This window comes from Eucyclogobius newberryi, unplaced genomic scaffold (genome assembly GCF_026437365.1).
Source record: "Eucyclogobius newberryi isolate DKJ021-1_F unplaced genomic scaffold, fEucNew1.0.hap1 SCAF_9, whole genome shotgun sequence".
NCBI classification, from domain to species: domain Eukaryota; kingdom Metazoa; phylum Chordata; class Actinopteri; order Gobiiformes; family Gobiidae; genus Eucyclogobius; species Eucyclogobius newberryi.
The window spans coordinates 35,264,724-35,290,597 of record NW_027316532.1 but is presented as its reverse complement, the minus strand read 5'-3'; the positions used below and the strand labels follow the sequence as shown (position 1 = coordinate 35,290,597).

The 25,874-nt window shown below is 38.9% G+C and overlaps 2 protein-coding genes across 2 annotated transcripts in view; both read left to right on the top strand.

The window, feature by feature from the left end:
• The window catches only part of polr2eb (RNA polymerase II, I and III subunit E, b), a 311,979-nt gene that overhangs the window by 72,870 nt on the left and 213,235 nt on the right, over positions 1-25,874 (top strand). The gene's annotated exons all lie outside the window — the stretch shown is intronic.
• tm6sf2b (transmembrane 6 superfamily member 2b) lies at positions 11,609-25,008 on the top strand. The gene is made up of 11 exons (XM_072438383.1): positions 11,609-11,735; positions 11,839-11,929; positions 14,112-14,215; positions 16,301-16,398; positions 16,481-16,584; positions 17,772-17,854; positions 18,805-18,929; positions 19,090-19,191; positions 19,858-19,950; positions 22,643-22,762; positions 24,728-25,008. Exons 2-11 carry the CDS (start codon positions 11,850-11,852, stop codon positions 24,962-24,964), a joined length of 1,146 nt encoding a protein of 381 aa, XP_072294484.1. The 5' UTR covers positions 11,609-11,735; positions 11,839-11,849; the 3' UTR covers positions 24,965-25,008.

Below are 25,874 nucleotides of genomic sequence, written 5' to 3'. Positions count from 1 at the left end.
ACACACAGAGGAAAACACCACAATATTTCAATAATGTGCTCATCGGGGGAACAGAGAGAAACATCATCTTTTTCAAACAATGCAGGAGAGATGTTTTTCTGTTGCATTTAATTAAACATTAAATCAGAATAGCAGAGCCTCTATTTACTGAAGGTTGTCCTCACAGAGTTTGACATACACATCAAAAATCTATTACCGGTAAAATCACTGCAATGGAAATGGAAACTAAAAATAAACACATCAAACACGACTTGAGTAAAGGTTGGGACACTGCATGTGTATTATGCAACGCATCTGTGCTAAACATACAATATTTTTGTGTTTGTAATTTTTTCTACTTCCTTTATTAGTGGTTAGTACAATGGTACACACACAAAGAGGGATTTTCAATGCATAAAATACATTGTACACATGCCCCCTCATCTAGACGCAAGCTTTATCCCTTCATTTAGTACAATTAAAAGGACTGTGCCATGTCACATTGCGGTGGTGGGGTGGTGAGATATTGCGACAGATGGGGTTGATATGAAATTAGAAATTTTGTGACAAAATAGCGCGTGTACGGCAGCTGATTTTGCTCTCAGTTGGAAGGGTGTGGCAGACAGAGACGGTGGCTAATTGCTATCGCTAAAGCCTAGAGCAACTGAAGAGAATCAAAACTCATTCATGAAAGAGATACAAGTGTAAAACGTATAGAGTTGTAACTTAAACTGCCTCAAACAACTAATTATAAGCTTTATAATTAACACAGTTTAGCCGTCGTAGGTATTTTGGCAATTATATCGTTATCACAGATTTTCTCTTTTATATTGTGATAAAAATGCTAGGGCCATATACCCTGCACTAATTAAGACTATTAGCACAAACACATAAGCATTGTCTCACTCTTGATTTACTTAATTAGGACAACATTTCGATCCCTTTGTCCTCCCTCAGGTCAGACAGCACCAGGACAGGAGTAAGGTCAACAAGGGTTAAAATGTTATGCTTGTAAAGTAAATTAAAACTGAGTGTACAAAGTTTTCAGGTAAGTGCCTCTCCTCTTGCACACCAGAGCCCACCCAGAAACAAAAACATAAGCAGAAATGACAATGATGAAAAACATCCTCTTGTTTCGTTACTGGTTCAGCACTAGCATTGAAACCAAATCTAGATTTACACTGTTCCAGATCTGCACTAAACACATTATTTTCTTTTATCAAACTTTCACAGATGTTTTTTTTCTTCCAAATAACCCCATCATTTAATGTTTTGCTTTTTCCTGGCACATGTCTCACAATAGTCTCTATACGCCTCAGTCACAGTGCCGTCTGGCACAGGGCAGCTGTGTTCACTGGGGACAATACTGAACTATTAAATCCTAATAGAGTTCATGAGAGTCCAAATAAAAGGTTCTTTGTGTGCATGTGAGACAGAGACCTGCAGCCACAGCACACACACACATACACTCTCCCTCCGACTGACAGATGACACACAACTGCACTAACAAAGGTCTTAATGGGGGCAAATCAGACACTTACACCCAGCGGCAGACCTCTGTATTCTTCTCCCCATAATTTTGATATGTTGCTGTGATTAAACATATGCTAACCCTAATTATGTAGACACTAATAGATCATGATGACACATTTAGGTCAGCAACAAAAATAGCAAATTAATTAACAAATGATTACAGAATTACATTAAATATTCAACGTAAGAGATCACATTTTTCTGATGTCTTGCGGCCCTCAAGCCTTTCTCCAAAGCTCCTTCATGCCTCTACAGACGTCACAGTGGGATTAGTGTGAGAGCAGGCGCTGTGACAAGTTCTAACATGGACAAAGAGCAGTGGAGTGTGTGTGGCACACATTTGGAGCAGAGGTAACAGAAGCATTGCACTGCAGAAACATCAGCCTCTTACTTATACGAATATGAGGTCAGGCTCAAGAGTCTGCGTCCCTCTGATGAGCTCCACTGACACATTTACATATTGTGTTCAGTGCACAACAAAGAAGAACATCAACACAAAAAACATAAGCACACTCATGGCTTTGGCTTAATGTCAAGTTGTCCAGTTGAGTTGACCAAAATAATACAAAAAAACAATGAAAAATGATGGTTGTTTTTGTGTTGGGCATTGGAGCCTTGTACAGTTGCTTTGCAAAGAAAGCAGCAGCACCTTTTAATTTTGTAACTCAACCTACTTGCCACATACATGCTTTTTACAAATAACATATATTGCGTTGCTAATAATATTGTGACCTTGTCCTGCCTCTCGCCCACAAACGTGTGAACCATCAGTCTCAGGCCCAGTGTTTCTTAGCAACAGAAAAATGTCGGTCATTTGCCTCCCCCTTCTGTGGAGCAGAGCGCGGAGGATAATCAATAGTGATTATAATAAGAGAGGTCCCAGATAGCCCCTTCCTGTAAGGCGTCGCAATACTGGAACCAGCCCCCCACTCCTGCTTATCTGCACCGAGACAGAGCAAGGAACAAATGAGGACGACTTTAGGAAATGAGACATTATTAAGGGAAGTACACACAGGACCACCACAGTCCAGAGCACGCGCAAACATCTCTTTATGACACGGCTCAGCAGGATTCGAGACTGACACTTGTTACTGAGGAACGTGTCATTTGTGGGAAAGGTCATTTATAGCACTGTAACACGATACAGCTCTGGACCATTCCCGCTTTTATTAGACATGCTCACATGACATGATTATCTTCCAAATTAATTGGTTTTGTCTCAGAGCAGAGTCCTGGCTGCCGCTGCAGAAAATGAAGCCTTTGCAGTAGAAGAGGTGGTGAGGTCTGTATCGTAATTGAATTGAAATCACAATTTGAGTCGGCACAATTTTCAAATTGAAAATTCAATTCAATTAAATATATTTTTGTAATGCCCAAAATCAGTCTTTTTTCAAATTGAAAAATCTTGTGGTACCTGTAATTTAGACCTTTATAAATTGCCACTATGACATTTATTAGTTCATATGTCAGTCTTTGCTCAAATGTTAATATTCTTCCAACAATATGCAATGTGAGGAGAATCCCACTTTTGTAAAAATGTTGCAAATCTAATCACAATTGCAACACATTTTTTACCTAAAAATCGCCAACCTGTAATTGTGTCCATGTTGAATGAAATAAGCACACAGAGAGTCATGGGCTAAATTCTATACACATCAATCATGGCGCTTGTTTGTCAAAGTTACATTTAATTGCTCCTGTGTGGATTGCTTTCCTCCTCAGAGTCAGAGCCACAACTGTTCCAATGCCTAATGCCTGGTAAATCTTCAAAGGTACCTCCAAACACACCCACACACACACAACCCCCCCTCCTCTAAATTATGGGTGGCCCGCAAAAGCTCATTCAAGTCAATTCTTCAAAAACCATTAAAGCATGGGCAGCAAATGTGTCAGACAAATGGCTACAGGCGCACATGCGGAGTAAAGCGCTGCCCCCGACACATGAGGAGCGCAGTGGGGGGGAGTGGGATGTCCTTAAGCGGCTCAGTCATGATTAGCGCTCACAAGGCCAGGCAGGCACCACACCTCGGCCACACGCTCATGTGAGCCGTTAACATACGCATATCTCACTTGGACACACACACACACATACACACACACATTTTCACATTTGCATCCTCACAATATGCAAATGGCTCTGCTGGGTTGAATAAATACATCTGAATGTGGAAACGCCTAACTGGACAAAGAAACCTTTCGGTCTCGTGAAGGTCTGTTGGAGGTGTTGATCTTTTGGTGTCAGGGCTGTGCAATTAATGGGATTTAAAATTGCGCTTAATCGTTTTATTACTGTTTGCGAATTGTTGTAGTCGTTTTGAAATAAAAACACCAGCAAAAAAGACTTGATTCATTAATCAAATTTCAATTTCAATTCCTCCGTTTGAATATAAAAAGGTAAATTGAAAGTAAAACTAAAGCTAGGACTGTGTTTCATTATGTTCAATAACACACAAGAGTGCACATTTCTGTAAAGTGAATCAGCCCTTTAGTGGATCAGTGACTGATAACAAGCCACAACAAGATTCACTCCATCAATTTAAGTACAAATCTAAAGAAACTTTTACAATTATTATTCATGTTTAGCAGCAATTATGTCATTATGTCCAATCCATGAGTGATGAAAATCTAGCATGATTGCCATAGCAGTTAACAATTGAAAACAAAATATTATACCTTTTGAATGGACAAAGTTCCTTAAAATATGACCTATAAACAGGAAGCTGAACCCATGAATAGGATGTTCACATAATGTTGAACCTCGTCATCATTTCTTTGGAATTGGCGCCACCAATGTATCATATTCATCTTATGGCTTAAAGTAATTTCAACTATCTTTGCTAATGAACAATGACCGAACCATAAACAAGGCCAACAAATCCGCAATCTGCAAATTGTAACAAAAAGTCTCAGTTCAGTTTTAAATGTCACTTAAATACAACCTCTGTGCTGTGAGCAGGTTTACACCAAACCACAGAAAAACATGTTTACGAAAAGCTCATTCTTAACTTTTGATCAAACTAAGGTTCATTTTCTACATCTGCTTTAAGTGTGGAGTGAATAATGACGATCAATCAGAAATGTTTTACTGTTCATTCACTTGATCACGTGATTTGACATTGCTGATGTATTGTCTTAAAACGAAACGTCACAGTGCAGAAATATCACGGAATATTCATATTTTTATTTTGCATTCTCCAAACAAACCAGTGCAGTATTTGTTTCCTGTTTCAATACATTTTCCACCCCAACAATGAAGGTAGGTGTCTTCAAAAGATAAGGAAATGACTTAAAAATATCCATTGCCGTCTTGATAAGGATAAGTAGGTCAGATTACTTACTGTTTATCCTGGAACTAATGTATGCAGCTGTGAGGCTAACGGTCCCTGCACTTACAGTAAGAGTCCAAACTCTCACAACAATCATTCATCGTGATGTACAGCCGTCACTCAGCGCCCATCAGCATCACGGTAATCGGGTTACAGATGATCCCGGGCCACGTTAGCTGGTTATGATTGCCCCGCGCTGGCTGGATTCATTAGCGGCTATGATAAAATATTCATAAAAGGAACAACTTCTCAGAGAAACACAGAGCGTCATTCAAAACAGCCGTGCATAATTGAATAGCACCTTTCTAACACACAAGTATGCTCCAAACAGCCTTAAGCACTTTCAAGAAGAATATAACCTCGCTCATTTTTAACAACCGCCACGTTTATGCACAAACATTGATAGAAGTAGGAAGAATGATAACGAGATTCACTGTAACCAAAAATAAGTAAATCTGTTGATAAAGATTCAAATATTTATCGGAGCAAACAAAAGCGCTCTGAATGATTCATATATTATACTACTTACTCACTCAGTCGGCCAAAACAATTCATCTCCATTACATCTTCATGGTTTGTGTGCGAGTGGCCGCTCAGCACCACTTTGCCCCGTGATGAATACCTTTGAACCCACAAACACCAGCTGATGAGACATTAACCTCATTTATCCACAAAGAAGGAACTTAATTGAGCTCTTGTGGCCTTGGAGGAAGCTTTTGTTGTGGTAAATTAAAGGAAGGGGCGTGGAGGAGAGGAGGAGAGGACGCAGGTGAATGCAGACGTGAGCGGGACGATGACACACAATGGCTTCCAGCAGCTCGGGTTTTAAGAGAAGATGGTTTGTGCCCAAGTTGTCGTCACCAGAAGAGATCAAAGCTACTGCTGCTTCAAAGATCCTCTTCTCCACTCTTTCCTCCTCATTTCTTCACACACAGATGACACTCTTGTTCCTGACCGCTGGCCTCAAATACAAAACAACACTTCTTTCATTTTATACCTTCTCCTTAGTTAAGTTTTACTGACTTAAATATATTTTCTAACGTTGGATATGTTGCTTTTGTTATTCTGTCACATACACTGTCACGTGGAGTTTAGTATGTATACGTCTGTACAGTGAAAAGACTTCTACTTCTGCAGGGGCTGTTTCTTCTCTCCTTGGCTGACCTTTGGCTCAGAGGGTCCTGAAGCTGATTATAAACTTACACAGACGAACACTATACCACACATTGAAGCTACCACAAATAAGCAGAACGGGTATTTCTCAATTGAAAAGTAAAAAATGTTTTGATAGCGTAAAGATTGATGCTCCAATTTGAACTGTCCACTGCAGCCTCCTCCGCTTCTGATAATAATGTGGCTAATATTTGACTGAATTATCTTTTAATCCTGTGTCTCTGTGCTTCATGTCGGAAGAAATCTGAAACATTTAGCACCAAAATTTAATCTTTCTTTCTTATGGAGTGGAGTCTACTAGCAGCATATTGTATTAAATCATTACCATTAAAGCTAACATGACATACGGTCTCGCTTTGCTGTCAACGTCTTTGCGTTACTAACTGTTCACAACGGTTAGTTCTAGTTTAAATGCCCACAAGACCTGAGAGGATTCATACAGACTTATTGTTCAAGAGTTGGACAAACTCACCTTTGTGCTGTGGTCGTGGTTGAAGTTCAGCACCAGAGTGAACATGTCCTTCCAGTTTCTTAACTTAACCGAAGTACAAAGTGAACTGTACGGCTCAAGAGAGGTGGGCCACGTGCTCGGAAGTACTTGTACTGGGACAAAATTGAGCCATTTGACAACTCTCTTCTACAACTAACACCACCTTTCATTTTAGAGTAATTCTGATGTATAAATATGACTACTTGGGTAGGTGAGGCGTATTGTGCATATTGGCAATAACAAGTGTCTGTGTCACTAATACTTGAATGCAGTGATAAAAAAGTCAAGTGGAGATAAACATTCAGTAAAACCTTCTATTAATTAATGGATCATCTTAGAGTAATTTCCATTAAAAAATTTAGATATCGTACTTATTTTACTATTTTTAATCATGCTTCCAGTGTAGAATGGTCAGCTTTGCATAAACAGCAGTTCTGTGGTCACATGTCCCAAAGCTGTCATCTGGCCTGGCCTCACGTCCCCGCCATGTTTAATGCATGAACTATTATGAAATGAAGAGCTGAATCCAGGAAAGCAGGAACTGAATGAAACTTATTACCTAGCTCTGTATGTCCCCTTCCCCCAGCCCGCAGTTCCTACCCTCCGCCCCAATCAGCCTATGGGCCATAAATGAGATTTATCACTAACATCAGTGAGGGGCAGAGGGGAGGCCTGTGAGAGCCTAAACAAGAGGAGACTGTGTCAGGAGCAGCGCTGCAGGCACAGAGGCCATGGACCCCAACGTTTTGAACCAAACAGGATCAAACTTAATATAAGACACCACCCACTGGAAATCAAACTGTCTACTTTAAATACAAAGAAATAGTAGACAAAAGTACAATCTCAAGCACAATCTATTTGCATAAGAGAATGCCTGAATGCAGATAAACACGATCTGCTCTGTCCCAACACTTTCTTTTACTTTAGAGCTGAACTGATGAGCGGACCAAGACACACATAAGCAGCACTTATAATTGTGTACATTTTGGTCTGTCACCTTCTTGTCTCATAAAAATGTTATTGCTTTCCCTTGAATGTTCCACACTGTTTATGTATAATAAACTATCTTTCATTTATTCAATTATAGGCGTCTTTATTGCCTAAACATACTTGGTTATGTAGGGAGAGCTGCTTGTCTCTATGGAGATTGATGTGTTTTATGTCATTTTGTGGAACAGTCAAGGCGAAACAATAACATAAATGGAGGAAAAGAAGGTTTTGGACCCTTCACCTAAAACTGGGTCAGCCTAACCCCAACTTTTAATAGCTAAAACAAAGTGTGGTTTGAGCTTAAGAGCAAGCTTTACTGGACTGCTAGTGACACTGAGGCCATCGGTGTCACAACAGATTAACAGCAGCACTCAATTAAAAGCAAGCACAAGAGTCAGGCGTGCCGTCCACTTTAGGATGGTGCAAAACGCTGGATATTGTGATCACAACAAATTAAGCCAAATCAAGTAAACTGAATGAAATCACAGACATGTTCTATGACTTGAGATGCCGTGGCTTTGCCTCACACCCCTCTGACCTTGTCTCTTCGCTAAACTTACTTTTCACTATGTTTTAATATTACACAACATTTGGAAAAACAGATCCCAAAATGCTCGTCAAATCCTGAAAGGACTGATTTTACAATCACAAAAAGTCTCCCATCAACAAGTCGGAAATGACATAATTGGATAAATAGCTAATAACCATGGTAACCTCCAATAAGTCAAGGCTGGTATGAGGCTTGGCTAGCCTTAGCTGCAGGCAGTGCACTCGGTGGAAAATAAAAAGCAGAAAATTGCAGGGAGAGAGGGTCAGGTTTTCATTTCCTCCTGGCCACTCCTAGTTCTACTAATCTGACTAAAAGCATGTGAGGTGACCCCAGGGTGGGCAAACAAGAATGTCTTTTTTTGGATTGGTATAACAATATTCAGCCGATATTATCATTATTTTCAATCAGATGACTAAAACTTATTTAGTTCTACATTGTCAATCAAACAAAAAGTGTGACACGTCTTTCAGTAGCAGACAAATGTAAAATGACTTATGTACAAAAGTGATACTTATTCGGGAGTTTTGTTTCATTTTCAATCACCTCTTTTTGATGCATTTTACAAACTATATATTTTAACATGTTCGATAAACTTCATAAACATACATTTATTTAGCTGATGACTTTTCTATTTAAGCACACCAACTGCAAACGTATGAATATTCAATTATGTACTTTTATACTCTGTTATTTATAATACCAACTTGACAAAGACAAACTTAAACTCTCCCACACCAGCGACTTTTTTAGTTGAACCAGAGTTTACCACTGAGGCATTATTACACAGTTATGAGTATGATGAAGCTATAATATGGTTTATCACGTTAGCAAATGTATGTCCCGTTTTGTCATTAAGATGGATGATTTAAATGCGTGTCTTTGTCCACAGACACCGGTCAGAAACACGGCTATCACCGCTGTCCACGAAGCACAAAGAACAGCCAAAGCTCTAGCTCTGGCTCTGCCCGCACTGTTAGCATGTCGGCGACAAACACAGCCATTTACGGACAAATCGGTATGAATTTCACGGTATATCCCCTTGGCCAGAAAGGACTAGGGAGAATCCACGACGAACAATAAAAAAATCCACAAATGTACCGGACATATGCGAAATAAAACGTAATATTTCAAGCTAAAGGTGTTAGCTTGGATAGCATCGATGTAGCCGTTTTCTGACTTGGGTATGTTCGTTTTGTATCAGAAACGCCACTGTAAGAAATAAGAACACCACGAAATCCTACAAAACTGACGAAATAACCAAACAACATCACCGTTTATTCGAAAGTGTTTCAAACGTATTGTTTTATTTACACCTAAATAAGAAATCGATCCATCAGCTGCCAAAGAGTAGCGAGTAGTATCATCTTATAGCACAGCGATTTAACAGCGCCTGGTCTTTACTCCCTCTCTCCAAAACTAACACACACTGTTCACTCTCAAATCACTTCAATCCTCGTGTTATTGTGTCATTCTGAGTGTACTCGGGTGTAATAAAGCTGTACTCGGGTGTAATAAAGAGCTCGGCGCAATGAGACCCGGAGTAGCCCGTGGTGGAAACCGTGCGTCCCCAGAAAAGCGCTGCCGTGGTCGCGTCTTGTTATTGGGAAACACCGCCGATGTGTCGCTCTTCTCACTAAAAGCCTCGACTAACGCTCACCTTTTCCCCGCTTTACGTCGTCCCAATCCAAAGGCCTTTCGCGCGCGGTCACTTCAGTCGAGGAGTCGCGTGAAATGAATAGAAAAGACGGGCTTTATCCAACTTATTCTTCATCTAGTTGTTTTCTCCACTTCCTTATTGAGACGGTGCCATTTTGAAAAAGCGAAAAAATATTTCCGCCGCTGTCGTCACGCGCGGCGCCGCGGCGGATCGCGGCTCAAACGCGGCGACTTCTCTTCACCTGCACAACGGACTCATAATACCATATATATGTAATAAATCATATATATGTATAATAACACGGGAGTTCAAACATTATGTGACACTACTCTACGTTACAGCACGGGCCTAAGCCGGGTCAGAATGTATTAAATCCTCTGTTTTAATCTCTACTGTCAAACTAAGTTGCTTTAAAAGTTTGGACTAGTTTGTATTTAAGTTAATTCGGCTTATTGGCAGTAGCATCCACACAATATTTTATGATGAATATCCCACTGTTTGCATTAATTAGGCTTATCAGATGACTATATTCATGACGTCCTTTGTGCCTCTGCAGGTTGCATTTGGCATCCATCTATTCTGCGTTATTGAACGACATTTCTGGAAGAGGTCCAGTTGCTTCCAGCAAACAGACTGTGCTGTTACTTTCCTGGTACAGCAATCCCCCTTTTCCCAACAAAAGTAGTGGAAGGGAAGTGTGTAAATGCACTTGTCTGTTATGCAGCTTGTCAAGAATGTTGCATTGATAGATCACAGGTTTGTGTGATGTTTATCTTTTGCATTTTACTGCTTGAATGAATTAATAATTACATTTGGACAATATGATAAATACGCATATAACTACAATTGGACATTATGATAAATAGCTTTGCTGGGTAAAACAATAATTTCATGCCACATTTCATAACTTTTTAAATACAATGAAAAGTGCAGAGCCATAATTGAACAGTTGGCATGATATTAATAGAGCCATAGTTTGCTTTACTTTGCGTGTAGTGCCTCCTGCTGGTATGAGTTCTACTATTAGTATTGTGTTTGTTCAAAGATCCTTGGACTCTCACAAAGGAATACTTTCAGGTCATGATTGCAAATTGATCTGAACAAATTTCACAGACATATTTAGTCAATCACTTTTTCTTCTATTGGAGGTCCTGGGATTGATATTGGAAACATGATATTCAGAAAGCGGGTATATGTTCATATATGGAGGGAAACTGAGACGAGAGCAAAGTTGGTTTGAGTGTTTGAAACCCGTTGGACCAGCGCATTGCTGTTGTTGTGTCCTTGAGCAAGACACTTGCCTTCCTCCACTTTGCTTGTACATGAATGTGTATCCGAGTGAGTGCGGCGTCAGCTGTGGCTGAAAGCTCACCCACAGGTATGGATTTATTGAATAATGCATACAATTGTAAAGTGACTTTCAGTCCAGCGCTACAGTATATGAAACTAATGCATTATTATATGTGTTAAACTAGGTTATTTAAAGTAAACTAAACTAAACGAACTAACTAACTAACTAACTAACCAACCAATTTCTTCATATTGTGGCCAAATGTCTTTTCCCCCCACAAACATTTGTAATACATGTAATAAAGGTCGGACTTTGTGTACTGAATATTAAAAGATATGGTAAATGTATTTGGCTTGTATTTGTTTGTGTACATGGGTCATTTTGGATGTGTAATGCATTACAGCTGCCTGGTCAAGTGATTTAGTCCGTGCAACATATTTATTCAGCATACTTTGTTAAAATAAATACAAAATAATAAATAAATTGCCCTTGTATGTAACTGAACCCCAGAGTTGTACTTAAATTGTGAGTGGAATGTGGGGCGGATCTAATACGATTTATGCAAATCTCTGACAAAACCAAATTGCATAACTTTGGTCCCAAAAGCTCCTTTGTCCCACATCATTAGGTTCCCAGTAAAGGCCATGTTTGCCTCAGTCCGGCTATAATTTTATTAATCCACCAAAAGGGTAGCCACACGGAGAGCGGCACTTTCTTCTCTTTTACTTGGATTCATTCCTACTCAGGTTATTCTATGCATTATTTGTACTAACCATTAACCAATGCCATGATGCCTGTTTCAAAGTAATGATATTGTTTGTCATTTATAAATTGTATTTGCTTTCACAGCTCGTGGAAAGATGGAGACGTTTGTGTTCTTATTCTCATTCACTGCTTTGGGTGTTCTTTATGCCATGAACGTCACCCCTGAGTTCCAAGAGTAAGTCAAGACCTTTTTCTGTTTATTCTATCATAGATTTAAATTTAAGTTTTGCTATTTGCGTTCAAGCACTAAGGCACTACTTGGCCCTTGTATAGGCACTCCACCTGGTATTGCTTTTAAATGTATTACAAGTGCCTAAATCTAATGTTTTAATTGTTTAGACCCAATACATGTTCAATCGAGTGTCTATCAGCCCTTTCCTCCCAACAACAGTCAGTGTGTGTCAGCTTCACTAAGTGCCCAGTCACTTGTTCAGAAACAGCCCCAGATTTAATATCGAGGGTCATTTTAGTCAGGAAAGTCATATGGAATAATAAGGTTTTTAAATGATATAATAACAAGCTTTGTACAGTTTACACACAATCAGTTTCTGTATTTGCAGTAACCACCACTAGAGGTCAGACTTGCATCATATTCACCGTTGCATGTCAATGTCATTTCAGCTAAATATAAAACTAAATGATGATCTGTATTATTTCTTTGGTCATAAAACATACTTGTGTTCCCCAACTTCACAAAGATGCAAGTTCAAATAAGTTTTCAACTGTAGCCATTCAGTTCTTTTGTGGGAGAAATAAATGCAGAAATAAATATCTTGGTAATATATTTCTTTGGGCTGTCTAATACTGAGCTGAATAAGAAGATATTGAATTTATGTCCCGTGCTACTTTCACTCTCAATTGCTTTGTACTTTGTGTAAACCTCTCCACCAGGTTATTTGGGTGGTAAAAAGTGAGGACATTGACAATCAATACAGACCGCACAGTAGAGTTTGATAAATTGCTCTTGACACACAATATGCCAAGCACTCTTCCACTCCACCAACAAACCCTGATGTGTGAATAAATCTTCCCGCACGGGTGTTGATTTGGAGAAGCAGCTGGGAGAGCACCTTTTGCACTTACAGGATTTGTTTTTTACACATTGTGAGTTTGAGAGGATGTAATGTTGTTTACGTCCAGATACCTTGTGCACATTAATCTTTCCGCTTTGCGATGCTGCTCTACTTTTGACCAGAAAACACAAAGACCGGGTCGAACACAACTGGAGCTTGCCCAGGCTCTGATTGAGGAGGCTTAACTAAAACTGTGCTTTTCAAACTATTGTGGATCAGGAAAGTATCTAATTGATTAATAAAAAGTGCCAGACTGTATGAGTTACTTCAGTAAGAGCACATACAGTATGTGGTGCTTCAAACGTACATAAAAAGTCACTCAAGTAAATGTAAACAGTTCACCCAGGAGAGTTTACAGTAGTTGATTATTTAGTTTGTGTGGGGCTGGTTGTCAAGTTACTATGTATTATTCATGTATGAACTGACCAAATATTCCATAGAAATGATACGCTAAAATAAACCATTAAGTTTATGTTTTTAAATGTTCTTTATTCATCTCTATATTGGTCCAGACATGGTTTGTGCAAACCAATGACAATGCAACATTTGAAAAGATTTAGCAAAAATATAATCTGATATAAATCAGACGTAACAAAAAAGAATGTAAAAGGAAACAAATCCATTATTGATCTGACTTTCTTCTGTTCATTTCCAATTTGAGATGGCACAATGTGTAACTTTAACAAGGCGAAGACTAGAATATACAGATGACTTAAAATGTTGCATTATTTTGGCCTGGTCATCATTCTCACTGTCCTTGAGGAGGACAAAATAATATGAATGCTCTGCAGCACCCAGAAGCTAATTGAAAGTGTTTCATAAAAGCAGGATATTAAAGGAAGACAAAGCGATAGATAAGCTCATATGAGGCTTGACTTTGTCCTCTGTTTTAAGTCCAACACAATTACTACGCCAAGGTCAAACGTTTTTCACTATTAAGTCTCTTTATTGTCTTATATAAAACATTTACTTCAGTGTTGTGTGTATACAATTTCTTACTGCCATAGGGCTGCACAGTATTCGAAGGGATTGCAATACTATGATATAATCATTATTATTGCAATATTTAAATATATACGTTTTGTCACAATAATTTCAGTTATGTGAAACCAAATTGTCTTCATACCTTAATATGAGTCAAATATAAACCACTAAGACAAACTCAAGACTACATCAAGGCCAATTTAGACAGAATAAGAAAAATGCACCCATAAAATGTAAGAAAACATGTTAATCTCCAAATAAATGTTCTCTTGTTGGATAACTGTGATTTGTCTGACACAGGCCATATGTGATCCTGGAGATTGGTGTGGCTGTGCTGGTCGTAGTGTTCCTGTTCTATTTCCTCATCACCCGCGGCAACCCACCCAAAGACCTCTTGTTTTTCGGTATGTGCCCATTTCACAACTTTTATTGTACTCTCAATGTATTTCCAAACACACTGCCAAAGGTTAATAGCTGATATGTATTTCAATATTGAGCCTAGAGGATTTTGCAGAACTTTAATGTGAGGAAACATGAATTGTGCTCTGTGTGTTCACCTGAGGAAAGCAGCTTAGACTGATTAGGCTCAAGGCAAAGCTCAGGCCGACTTTTCCCCAGCATGACTGATCCTAACCCTCTGTAGACAGAGAAACACAGAGGCACTCACACTTACTTAAATCTGAGCAGGTCTGGTGAAACCAAGCCTGCGATTGACCTTGACTATTTCCATTCAAGCTATTTTATTTTTCTAACGCCCTAAAATCACAACAGCAGTTGAGCAACAGTGAAAAACTAAGCCTTTCTTGTACAATATATGTAACCACGTACAAAGACAGCAATTATCTTCTCCTGATTAGCCTTGTACTTAACTAAAGAAGAGTGCAAAACTCTTACAAACTAAAAACTAATTACAGAAACAGAAAATATAGCACGTGTAAACACTTGCATCACTAGTATTGTCTTTGTTTAGAATTAGAATTGCTTTTATTCATCTCCATGGGGATTTTTTTTTTGTTACGGACATGCAGTCGACCAGCAGAAGCAATAAAGTTATCAAAAAAGAAGCTAAAATTAAAATCGTTATCACAGTAGGAAGAGAATACTATAAATCTGCGGCTAAAATCTCAATTGAATCTGAAACTAAATATCAATACCACAGTAGGTATACAACACTATGAATCTCTCCTTTTAACAACTAAACCCCCGGTAAAAACAGACATATATATACATACATATATTTACAGTTCACATAAAAATACAGTACCATCCCAACATATTCACATATTTACATGTTCCTGTCCAGTTTCACAAGTGTGAGGATTTGACCGCATAGAGTTCACCAGTTTGATGGCAAGAGAGGATTTTCTGTGGAACAGCTGAATGAGCTCTTTTCATTTATTTAATTTATTACTAGACTGCCAATACAATAAATGGCTCTTACATACAGTAATTCGTTCTTAAAATTAATTGTAACTTTATTACTCAGGCTCAAGGTTTTTTTTATTGTGAGGGTAGACAAAAAATGGTCTAACACCCACCATGTTGGAGACAGTTAATTAGCATAAAGTACCCAATTTACAATTACTTAAATATTAGAATTTGGAGTCATGATGCTAGCGCTGTAAGATGAATCCCAGTCAAATTTCTATCACAATTTGAATCTCTGTAAACAACAAAATGCCATATCCACAAGGTAATGTTAACTATAAAACCTGTTACTATTTAATGTTGACCTGTGTTAAACAACATAAATACCAAATACATCTATTGATCTTACACAAGTGCAAGTTGAGCTGGTGCAGACACTACCCCCCAGTTAGCCCCAGAGACTGTTTGTTCCTGGGACACAATAATCTGCACACAAAGGTAAGTGAAGATCAAACAAAATGGAATAGCTGTTATCTTTCATATTGGCCTGGAGACACCTGTTTTACTACAAATTTAAACTAATATTCTGCATACGGCTTTAAATAAATAATCTTACATTTTACATGTTCTTTACCCCCTTTTACAAACAAAAGTGCAGTTACTTCAGGCATATTTACAAAGCCGCTGGTTCAGGATGCGCTTCCACAGTCAGCTCTTGCAGTCCTGATTATTATTCTGTGTTGTGGACATGGCCTTTCAGCTCTGTTGGGCTCTAACCTGCGGACAGAGGCAGACTACTCACAAAGGACTCAGTATAAATAATCCTCTAACCTACCTCACTGCCCACTACTTAATGTCCTGCTGTGTGCTCCCATACATCACTGTCCCGGCTGCAGTTGGTCAGGGAATATTGTAAAATCAAAGAGTACGGAAAAGTTGGGGTATTTTGGCACTTCAGCAAAAAGTTTGAAGGAGTAATTTTTAAAGTTTGTAGATTATTACAAACAGAAAGCTGTATCTTTTAAAATAATGTAAGTAATGTCTTTCAAGAACAAGTCTAAAGCTATAGTCTAAATATCAACGCCCTCCTATTGTGACTTCCTTTTGTGTCGTCTGTACAGTTTTTGCAGAGTTTTGCTTCACCTGTGTCATCGACCTGGTCAGTGCCCTGGAATACGATGGGATAATCTCAGGATTCATGGAGTTCTACCAGAAAACAGTTAGTTTTTTTAAATACACGTAACGCTTATGGTCGTTCATGTAGTGTGCTAAAATAAATGCATATTTTCTGTGCATTTCAGGGGGAGCCATATCTGGGAACGTCCTATGCCATTATGATGTGTTACTGGGACGGTATTGCGCACTTTATCATGTACTTGATAATGATCAGCCGGATAACAGACAGGTGAGTGACTCTAAGGTTTTAATCTTGTTTAGAGGGCCATATGGAATGCTTATAAGATGTGAATAAGACATTAATTAGTGAACTAAAAATGTGGCCATTAGAGAACGATTTACATGAACACATCTTTGGTATGTTAAACACTTCCACTGCTTCTGCACAATACTATATAGGCCGTGTTAGGGGTAAACATCTGGTCTTCGTGCAGAATAACAACTGAAAAATACTTCCAATGCAAATGCAAATCATATCTTTGTCTTGTACACACATTCAGCATAACCATCCTTGTTTTTCTGCTGTTGAGGGTGTTAGTTAGAGGTGCACTAGGAGTTCAAGAGTTCACATGGAGCGACCCCTTGGGGCAGATGCATTTATTCATGCAACTCATGTCCTACTTTTGCAAAAGAAAAAAGTTATGCTGGGTTTTGTTGTATCCGACTAGGACTGTTATGATAAAACCAAAATTACTGTTGTCATGTAATCTCAAGGCTTGAAATGAATCACTAAAAAGCTTATTCTTAATTACTGTTTTGGCTCCAGGTGCTAATTATCTGCTGAGGCTTAGGAAGAAGAATAAAAAAGGATTTAGCTTCCCAGAAACTTTAATTACATAATTTTATTCCAGAGAACATTGTATTTCTAAAATTGTAAATACTCTTTGGTTCAAATTGTAACACAAAGTAGTGGTTGTAGTAATTGCAGTGACATAGTAATAATAGCAGCAGTAGTTCTTGTAGTATAGGCAGCAATAGTTGTAGAGCAATGGTAGGAGTAATGCTAGTATTATGAAATGTTATTGCTTTATCTGGTGTGGCATTAAATTTCTCCATCTCCATGGAGACAGGTGTAGCCACTAGGCCAAGTTACAGGTCAGATCTAGAAGTACGGTAATCCCGCTTACTGTAGAATGTATGTTTTCTGAGGTATTTCTGAGCAATAAAACGCTTGAACGAATGCCTGAAAAGCAAGTTTAATGCCTTACTGTGGAACATTCAAGGAACAATAATAAATGTTGCAGTAGTACATCTTGAAGCAAACATTGTGATGTAACAGAACTGTTTTTGAGTGCCTCTTCTTTCGTTTTTAATTTAATAAACAATGCTTCACCGATTCTTTTTCATCTCACTCGATAAAAATCCGCTTCTTCTTTTCTCCCATCACATATAATAGCTCCTCTCCTCTGCCCACAGGAAGGCTTACCGCACTGTTGGCTTGTTCTGGGCTGGCTCTCTGTGTGCCAACATGAGCGTGTTTATTTCAGGCATTGTGTCAGGTGAGGCGCTCGAAAACTCTGCTACAACAAAGACAAGCTCTAATCAAATGAACATCTGCACTTCCTCGTCCCAGCGTCGACGAGGTTCAGGCTGCCAACACGACACCACACAACACACGGCCCGTCACACACCAAAGAACAAAGACACAAAACAGACTTAAAGCAGCTGTTGTTGACATTTCAAACCGCATACATAAGTGTCACCAGATCAAACTCCTCTGTGGCTTGTGCGCTGTTTCCTCTGTTGTTTTATCACAGTCATCGAGGAAAGGCTTCACTTCAAGGGATCTAGACATTTTAATAGTTGCTATTCTTTATTAATAGCAACTGAATATAAGTAGTATGTTTCTATTTTAAGATACTTTGAAGTCAGGGTAGGGTGACCAGACGTCTCTATTTACCAGTGTTTAGCCCTGTGTCCCATTTCCCTAACAGATGAATCCAAAACCATTGATTTGTCCCAGGTTTTGGCCCCTGTTGTCCTGGTTTCTGACCCTTTTGATACCTGCCAAGAGTAAGAGGGGAATATTTTGTTGTATCTTTATCCAAAATAGAGAAAATCTGGCTTTAGAATAAAGACAGAAATCTCTTGGTCCGAGTGCTTGAAAATGTACTTAGTTACGGGCACTTTTTATAGTTGTATTATATCCCAAATGCAAACCGGGTGTGTCCCAGTTTTCAATTTAGAAACCCAAACACAGGGTGCATTATGGTCTTGATTGTAGGAACTAAAATATGCATTGCTATGGTGGGCAAGCTCTTTATGTTTATTGGTCACTTCACTTGTGTTAGCAAAATGGTGAAAAACATTTTCCATCATTTTATGGTGCAACTGAACAACTTTAAGTGAGTAAGATAAGAATGAGTGGAGAAATTGTAAAACAAATGTTTAACTCTACCTGAATAATCATAACATGTATTTTGATTGTGAATTTTTCATATGTCAACAGGAAAGTATGGCTCTGAAATTCGTCCAGCATTTTGGATCAATTTCCTGTTTCTCCTCATGCCCATTTGTGGAGCGGTCTCTCTCTTCAACCGGCCCAAGGACAGACCACTAGTTGGTGGATATAATGTAAGCTGTCTAGAATTATATGTCTATTAAATGTCTTTTAGTGAGATGAAAGTAAGAGATGAAATTAGTAAGATGAAAGCTCCACTATTTATGTACCTACATGCTTTCATGGATCTGTACTAAGTGCATTGGAATGAATAGACACATTATGTAATCATAGGCCCAGCAGGCACAGTGTATGAAGCTGATCTGGCGCCCTCAAGATCTCCTCCTCGTGGTGCTTCTGTTGGCGGCCATTGCATTTACCATTCTAAGGGGTTTGGTAAGTAAAATGCGACTGCACAACTCACGCAAAACACAGCTCTTTCACCCAAACTTAACCATAATAGATTTGATTTGAACATAAACAAGAACAATCTTTACAAGATTCTGTGGCATTAAGCCATCCAATTGTTTTTTGTCAATGTATTCATTACTTCTTTATTGGTAGCATCTGGTGTTAGAACAGCAAATGATATATATATATATATATATATATATATATATATATATATATATATATATATATATATAATAGTTATTGTAAGTTACTATGTGAGAGTGGACAAGAAGCCATCAAGAAAAAAATAAACTGGCTCCTTTACCACTACAAATGGGTTTTGTAGCTACTATAGAGTGTCAAATAAAAAAATAAGCAAATAAAAATATTGCTTCCTTATTGGACAAGTATATATGTGGCTATAATAAAAAAATGACATAATTGTACACATCACAGAGTGAGAAATGGCAACAAGGCATCTGTGATAGAATGAAAGAGTTCAAAACTTGATGAAACTAGATGAGATATGCTTGTTACAGCTGGAGGGAATTTGGGGTAATTGTTCTTTGAGAAGTGAGAAAACTATAAATCCAGTAGTGGTGGTTTCTCGGTAATAGTCACAGATGCTCTGGTGTATTATTGTGTAAAGGTTTGTATTTCTCTCTTCAGGTGGCTCTGGATGCCCCGCTGGAAATCTGCTCCATTTACCTGCGGCAGTACGAGCCCTACCTCAAGGACCCCGTGGGCTTCCCCAGAGTTATGGTAGGTCCTTTTATTCTATGTCTGTCTGTATCACTACTGCCCCTCTCTCTCCCTGTCACCTCCTGCCTGAACCTTTGTCTTATAATGGCCCTGTCCTTTCACCGATATTAGTCTGCACCCAATAGAGGCTTGCCCTTATCTCCTCCCTGATTACAAGACTATTTCTCTTCATTACACCAACAAAGAGTCAGGGTTGAAGAGGCATCATGTGTGCATCTCTCATTCGGTTGTTGTTTTTCAGACAGATAACAGATCACCAGCACCACTTCATTGGGGTCTTTTCTTCATCCCTGACCTTCCAAACCTCTGTGTTTCACGTGTTTTGTTGCAGTACACCTCTCAATAGTCGTTAGGTTATCCAGGGACCTTGTCCGCACTGCAGCCTGGGCAACAATCGCACCACATTGATCAGGGAGACGAAAGCGCTCGCTGTGAACTTGATAAGCTAATCCTTCTCCCAGAGCACCCCATCAGCATCTCACTAGGCACCAAAGGAGAATATGTGAGCAGCATAGGATAGAAACACAGGGCTGGGACCATTTGAGATCACAACATTAAGTTTGTTGCATTGAGGTTTTATGGATTGCATGTTTTGTCTTAAGGTATTTCTTAAAGTATTATACTGAAGTTCATTCAGTTTGTAAGACTCAAACATTCATTATTTACAGAAAATAGAGACAGTAAAATGTGAGAAAGCATTTTAAAATACAAAGAAGCGCATGCAGGGAATAACCACAAGATAGCAGCACCCGGGGTCGATAGGTTTGGTAAGATAAAATCCAGTTTTTGAGTACGGAATTAACTGTATGTGGAGATTTCCCTTATGGTGGTCCATTCCTTTGAAGCTTTGATGGAGAAAGCTGACTGGCTAAAGGCTGTCTTCCTGAGGGGAATGCAATCTCTTCTAGATCAGTCGTACCATGGGAGTAGCAAAATGATTTTAGGGGGTCCGCAGATGATGTGGGCATGACACAATGCAATGGTAAATGTAAATTCTTGTTTGTTGGCCTACCAAATTTAGATAGATTTAATTACAGATTTATTGAGGCCTATGCCTTAAAAATAAAATCAATCAAGAAATTAGGCTATTTTATCACTTTGTGGATTGTCTATTTTTTGTGTAAAGAAGTAGCGATCGACCAATGGTTGTTATTTATGGGAGTCGCAACTGACAAAGGTTAAGAACCACTGATCTAGATGATCCCCTTGTAACCAGCCTAGTGAGTGTCACTGATAGCACATTTATATATATATATATATATATATATATATATATATATATATATATATATATATATATATATATATAGTCACATATATTGTCAATGAAGAAACAATTTGCTGTCTGAGTTGAGTGGTTTGCGCTAAACCGGAATTGTAACAGATGGAGACAGATGGAGAGATGTGATTGAGGTCTGTTTGGATTCCCACTTTTCCAGAACCTTTGGCATTATGATTACAATGTAGATTTTTTCATGTGCTACTTTTACTTTTACATGAGTTATTTTTTCACCGTACTTTTACTTAGTATTATTAGTAGTATTTAGTATTTTATATTGCCTTTGTACAGCACTTTCGGTCATTGTGGTGTATTTAAATGTGTTTATAAATAAAACTTTCCTTCTTTCCCTCTTTCCTTACTTACTTACTTACTTACTCTAGTATTGTGACCACACTATTTTGTAGCACCAATCTTCTGTCAACTTCACATATAAATGCTAAGTGACAGATTAATATTAGCTGCTAGAACCACATTCAAATATACACTGAAGGGAAATTATGATTGGCTCCCAGGCACAGGGCTCATCTCATTTGAATTCATGTGGAAGGCAGGCCCAGAATGAAAGGAAACCGTTCAGTGCAGTAATTTAAGGGTTTTATAAAGTGGAGCACCGGATTTTCATGGACCAAATATTTAACATTGGAGGTCAGAACTGCCTCCGTAATGACCCCAGTGTAGAATGAGTGATTTGTGCTTAGCGTGCAAATTTGAGCTAAGCCTTAGAGTACAAAAAAGGGATCCTGCATTACACAGAGAAGCATTAGCATTTAAAAGGCTGTGTAGCAATGTGCTACATTTAGTTCAAAAAGAAGAAAAGTAAATGTATATTTTGTTTTAGTATTAAGTATCCCATTACGATTCCATCAAACAGTGGCAGATAAAACTGATTTTTTGGGACTGAATATCTAGATTTTATTGCACTGAAAATACGGGAGATTCCTTAGTACCCATGAAACAAGATTATCAGTGTCCTGGTATAAAATGCTCTTCAGATATAATTTTAGTTTCTGATCACATCTAATAATATTTGCTATTCCAATAAAGATTACTGTGTAGATGGATAGGCTCTTACCATGAAAAGATATCCATATAAAATCCATTTTTAATGTAGACAAATAGGTGACAGAGGGCCATTTACAGAACTATACATAGACTGATGTTCACACAAGTAGCTTCACAGAACAACACATTATGATCTTAATATTGTCAATCAAAATATACTTGCATTGACTCCAGATTATGAGTCTTCAAGGGCAGTGTGTACAATTATCAGTTTATCAATTATTTCATATTTAACCTGCAAATCTTGATTGAGAATGTTCCCTGTGTTGCCTTTTTTCAAATGTGTAGTGCATCAAAATGGCCTTTAGCAAAGTTATTTCTGTCATACTAATTTTGTTTTAATTGTAGATGCTGCACCAGTTCTTCTACGGGCTGCCTCTGCTGGGAGCGTTTCTTTATGGGCTGCTGAAACCCGGCTGCACTTGGATGTCAGACTTGACCATATTCTTTGCCGGAGCCATGATCCAGGTAATACCCTAAGACAAATACTCAATAGAAGTATCTGATTTTGAATATGCTCCAACTAATGCATATTGAAATGAAGGTCCCCATGTGTTATTGTGAAGTTTACTGACCTTGTGATTGAAAGCTAAAGTCAAGTAGACAAGTTAGATTTGTACTTCATTACACAACATATCGCTCTCTGTAATTAGAATACTGCCTGTATTTCTAACTAGCGCATACTAATTAGAACTGTGAACAGAGCCTTAGCTACAAACAAAGACTTGTCTCAAATATCGTTTTCAAGTCACTTGCTGAAACTTGGCGCTGCTGTTGTTTCGCTGCTGTCGCTTCGCTTCTCCTCTGCACAAGATTCCCCACACAAGTTTATTCAGCGCGGTCGGTTTTAGGCTGTATTGTCCTCATGCAGCGACCTCTCACAGAAGCTGCTGTCCCCTCTGGTTCTTAAAGCTCATGTTAGAGAGCGGAACATGAAAGGGCCTCTGAACACGGTCACAGAATGAAAAGAGGTGGGAGAAGAAGAACCAAGCTTGCTGCAGTACTGCTCAGCGGCCTGTAGAGGACACTGAAAGACACCCAGCCAAGCTTCAGTGACAGAAGTGAGGAGAAAAGATTATTATTTGGATATATTTTGGACCAATTTAAATATAGTTGTGATGCAGTAGATTTTACTGGTCAGTCTCTGCTTGCCTTGATTGCCCTGACCACATGCAACTGGCCTGAAATGATTGTAGGTTGTCCAAAGCTATGTACTCTTCCCTAATGTTGTGGCAGAGCTAGGGGCAGTAAATTTAAGAAGACATTGTAATTGTATCCACAATTTATGGGTTATATTAAACAATAATATTCTCTAAAAATGGTACCCTGGATTGGCTTAGTACCTGGGACGCTTGTACAGGTAAAGGTGAGCGCAGACGATGTGACTGAGTGGATCATGAGTCTTAAGTGTAGAAAATATACAACTTTCATTACAATTGTTAACAGGAAATAACAGAACAATACAGTTTTCATAAAAAAATAGTAGACTACCCGTTCATTCTCATATTCGCACTTATATTTGAAAACCGTAAACCTGTTTTACATGATTCAATTGAATGAAACACCAAAACAGCAACTTCAAATGTTCCCAGACAATTCAAACTAGGTGCCCTACCAAAAGTTTGCGCTGGTCCATGCAGTAGCTGGTCCAATATGGGGAGGAGGCCCTGTGGAGACGTCAGATCCAGAAGACTGTGTCCGCACCAAAACTACAGTTTTTAAATGAAGATAAGTTTGTTATCTTAAGTTCGGGAGCAGGACCACACCCTTCTGTTGTCCCAATGTGACCCTTGTGTGTAAAGAGCCTTCGCCTGATGCCACGCACAGAGCTTTTACATGAAGGGCCTGCAGTAGGTTGCATAGGTTGTTCCCAGATTGAGCAAAGCCTGGTGGGTTGTTAACAACTACAACACCTGCACAATCGCTGGCTTTTGGCATGATTTGGTGATTTTATGGTGATTGTTTGTAAAGAAGGCAAGACAGCGGGTGACATCAGAGGTGACACAGAGGTGAGGGATGTGAGGTTCTACTGCCAACCTAAATATTGCATGAATTTAATCTTCAGCTCTGCTTCCTTGATCTCTATCTCACCAAACTCTTTTTACCAAACACTACATGTCATCAATTATAAAGGGATCCCAATCTAGTTTGACGTTTGAAGTATAAAATAAAATTCTGCTACCCCCAGTGATAGGGAAACTCCACTACTGTACCAAGAACACCTCCAGCACAGTTCTTGTTATCTGTCCTGTGTCGTCAGAGGTCATGATACTCCTGACCACAGAAGAATAGCCAAACCTAAATCCCATACTGATGGTATACGTCTACCTGAGACCTACAGAGTCGAGCCAGATCAATTATGCTTTAACACTTAGTAACCACACTTAGTAACCACACTGCAAGCTAAACCATTTGTCCTGTGTCATCTTCCAGTGCCAGTGGGCTCATACTGGGGGGTCTCTCCACCCGCGCACTGCCGCTCCCTTCCGTATCCCAAGTGATACACTGTGCCTGGTGCTGACCGCTAACCTGCTCTATGCTCTCACTCCCGTCCTGGTGGCCTTGAGGGTGCGGAGTAACCCTTATTTCTTCCTGAAGATCGCACCATTCCCTGGACAGACAGGTCTGCCCAACAGCGAGGAGAAAGACACCAAATATAAAGAGAAATGAGAAGTGAGGTTTCAAAATAAAATACAATTCTGACAATACCCTCAGTTTGTGTTTGTCTTTAGTTGGTCATTCATCGTGTATGTGTTTGTGTTATTACATTTGTGTGTCTGTGAGTGTCATTGGCATCCCATCCCTTTTATATTCAATGTTCTGGGTTGACTTAACTGTTTATAAAAGCACATATAAGGACAAATGCTGCAAATTATGTGGGCATTACGATACCCACAGCTTTATTGCAGTTGGTAGGCTCACTGAATCCGTTCCTATAAAATAAAAATAATAAAAGGTGCATTTACCGCCACCTACTCTAGTTGTACATCTTCAAAGTATGAGTTTTTATGTTTTATGCTATACCGTAAAAAAAGAGGAAAAGGAGAGAGAGAAAGAGATAGAAAGACATAGAAGGCTGGAAATAAAAAAAAAAACACTTGTAGAATATATTATTGCAATATCGGTTAGGGATTACAAGACTTTCGTTGGTGGTAACAGAGCCACTCTTCACAAAGACACTCTTCTAATGGTTAAATATAAAAACAACAGTGTGCCATTCTTCTTCTTGTTTATTCTGCTCCTCCACATTGTGCTTGAGTGCTTCATTGCGTCTCTGCGTAAATCCTTGAGCCCACTTACTGCGGCTGCTGCATGGTGTGGGTGGTCCGGTAAATAGTCTGCAGCGGTTCTCATCACTGTGTTACAAAGACATCAAATAGAGACTTAGCACCAGACTTTGTTTTCATTAGGGTTTGTGTGAAAGAAGAAGGGGATGAAATGAAGAGGTTTGGAAAGAGAATTGTCCGGGACATTAAACACTAAAAAGTTATGAGTTAATTGTTAATTGCTGCCATAACAGAATTATGCAGTAATTCAAGCAGTGTGTAGACTGTTTGATTGAATGATTGACTGATTGACT

What these genes read in the sequence shown, in the direction of transcription:
- tm6sf2b (XM_072438383.1), top strand. Translation starts at nt 11,850, where the DNA reads ATGGAGACGTTTGTGTTCTTATTCTCATTCACTGCTTTGGGTGTTCTT. An exon ending in TGGAGTTCTACCAGAAAACA is followed by an intron (nt 16,399 to 16,480) that starts GTTAGTTTTTTT and finishes TGTGCATTTCAG; the next exon opens with GGGGAGCCATATCTGGGAAC. An exon ending in ATCAGCCGGATAACAGACAG is followed by an intron (nt 16,585 to 17,771) that starts GTGAGTGACTCT and finishes CTCTGCCCACAG; the next exon opens with GAAGGCTTACCGCACTGTTG.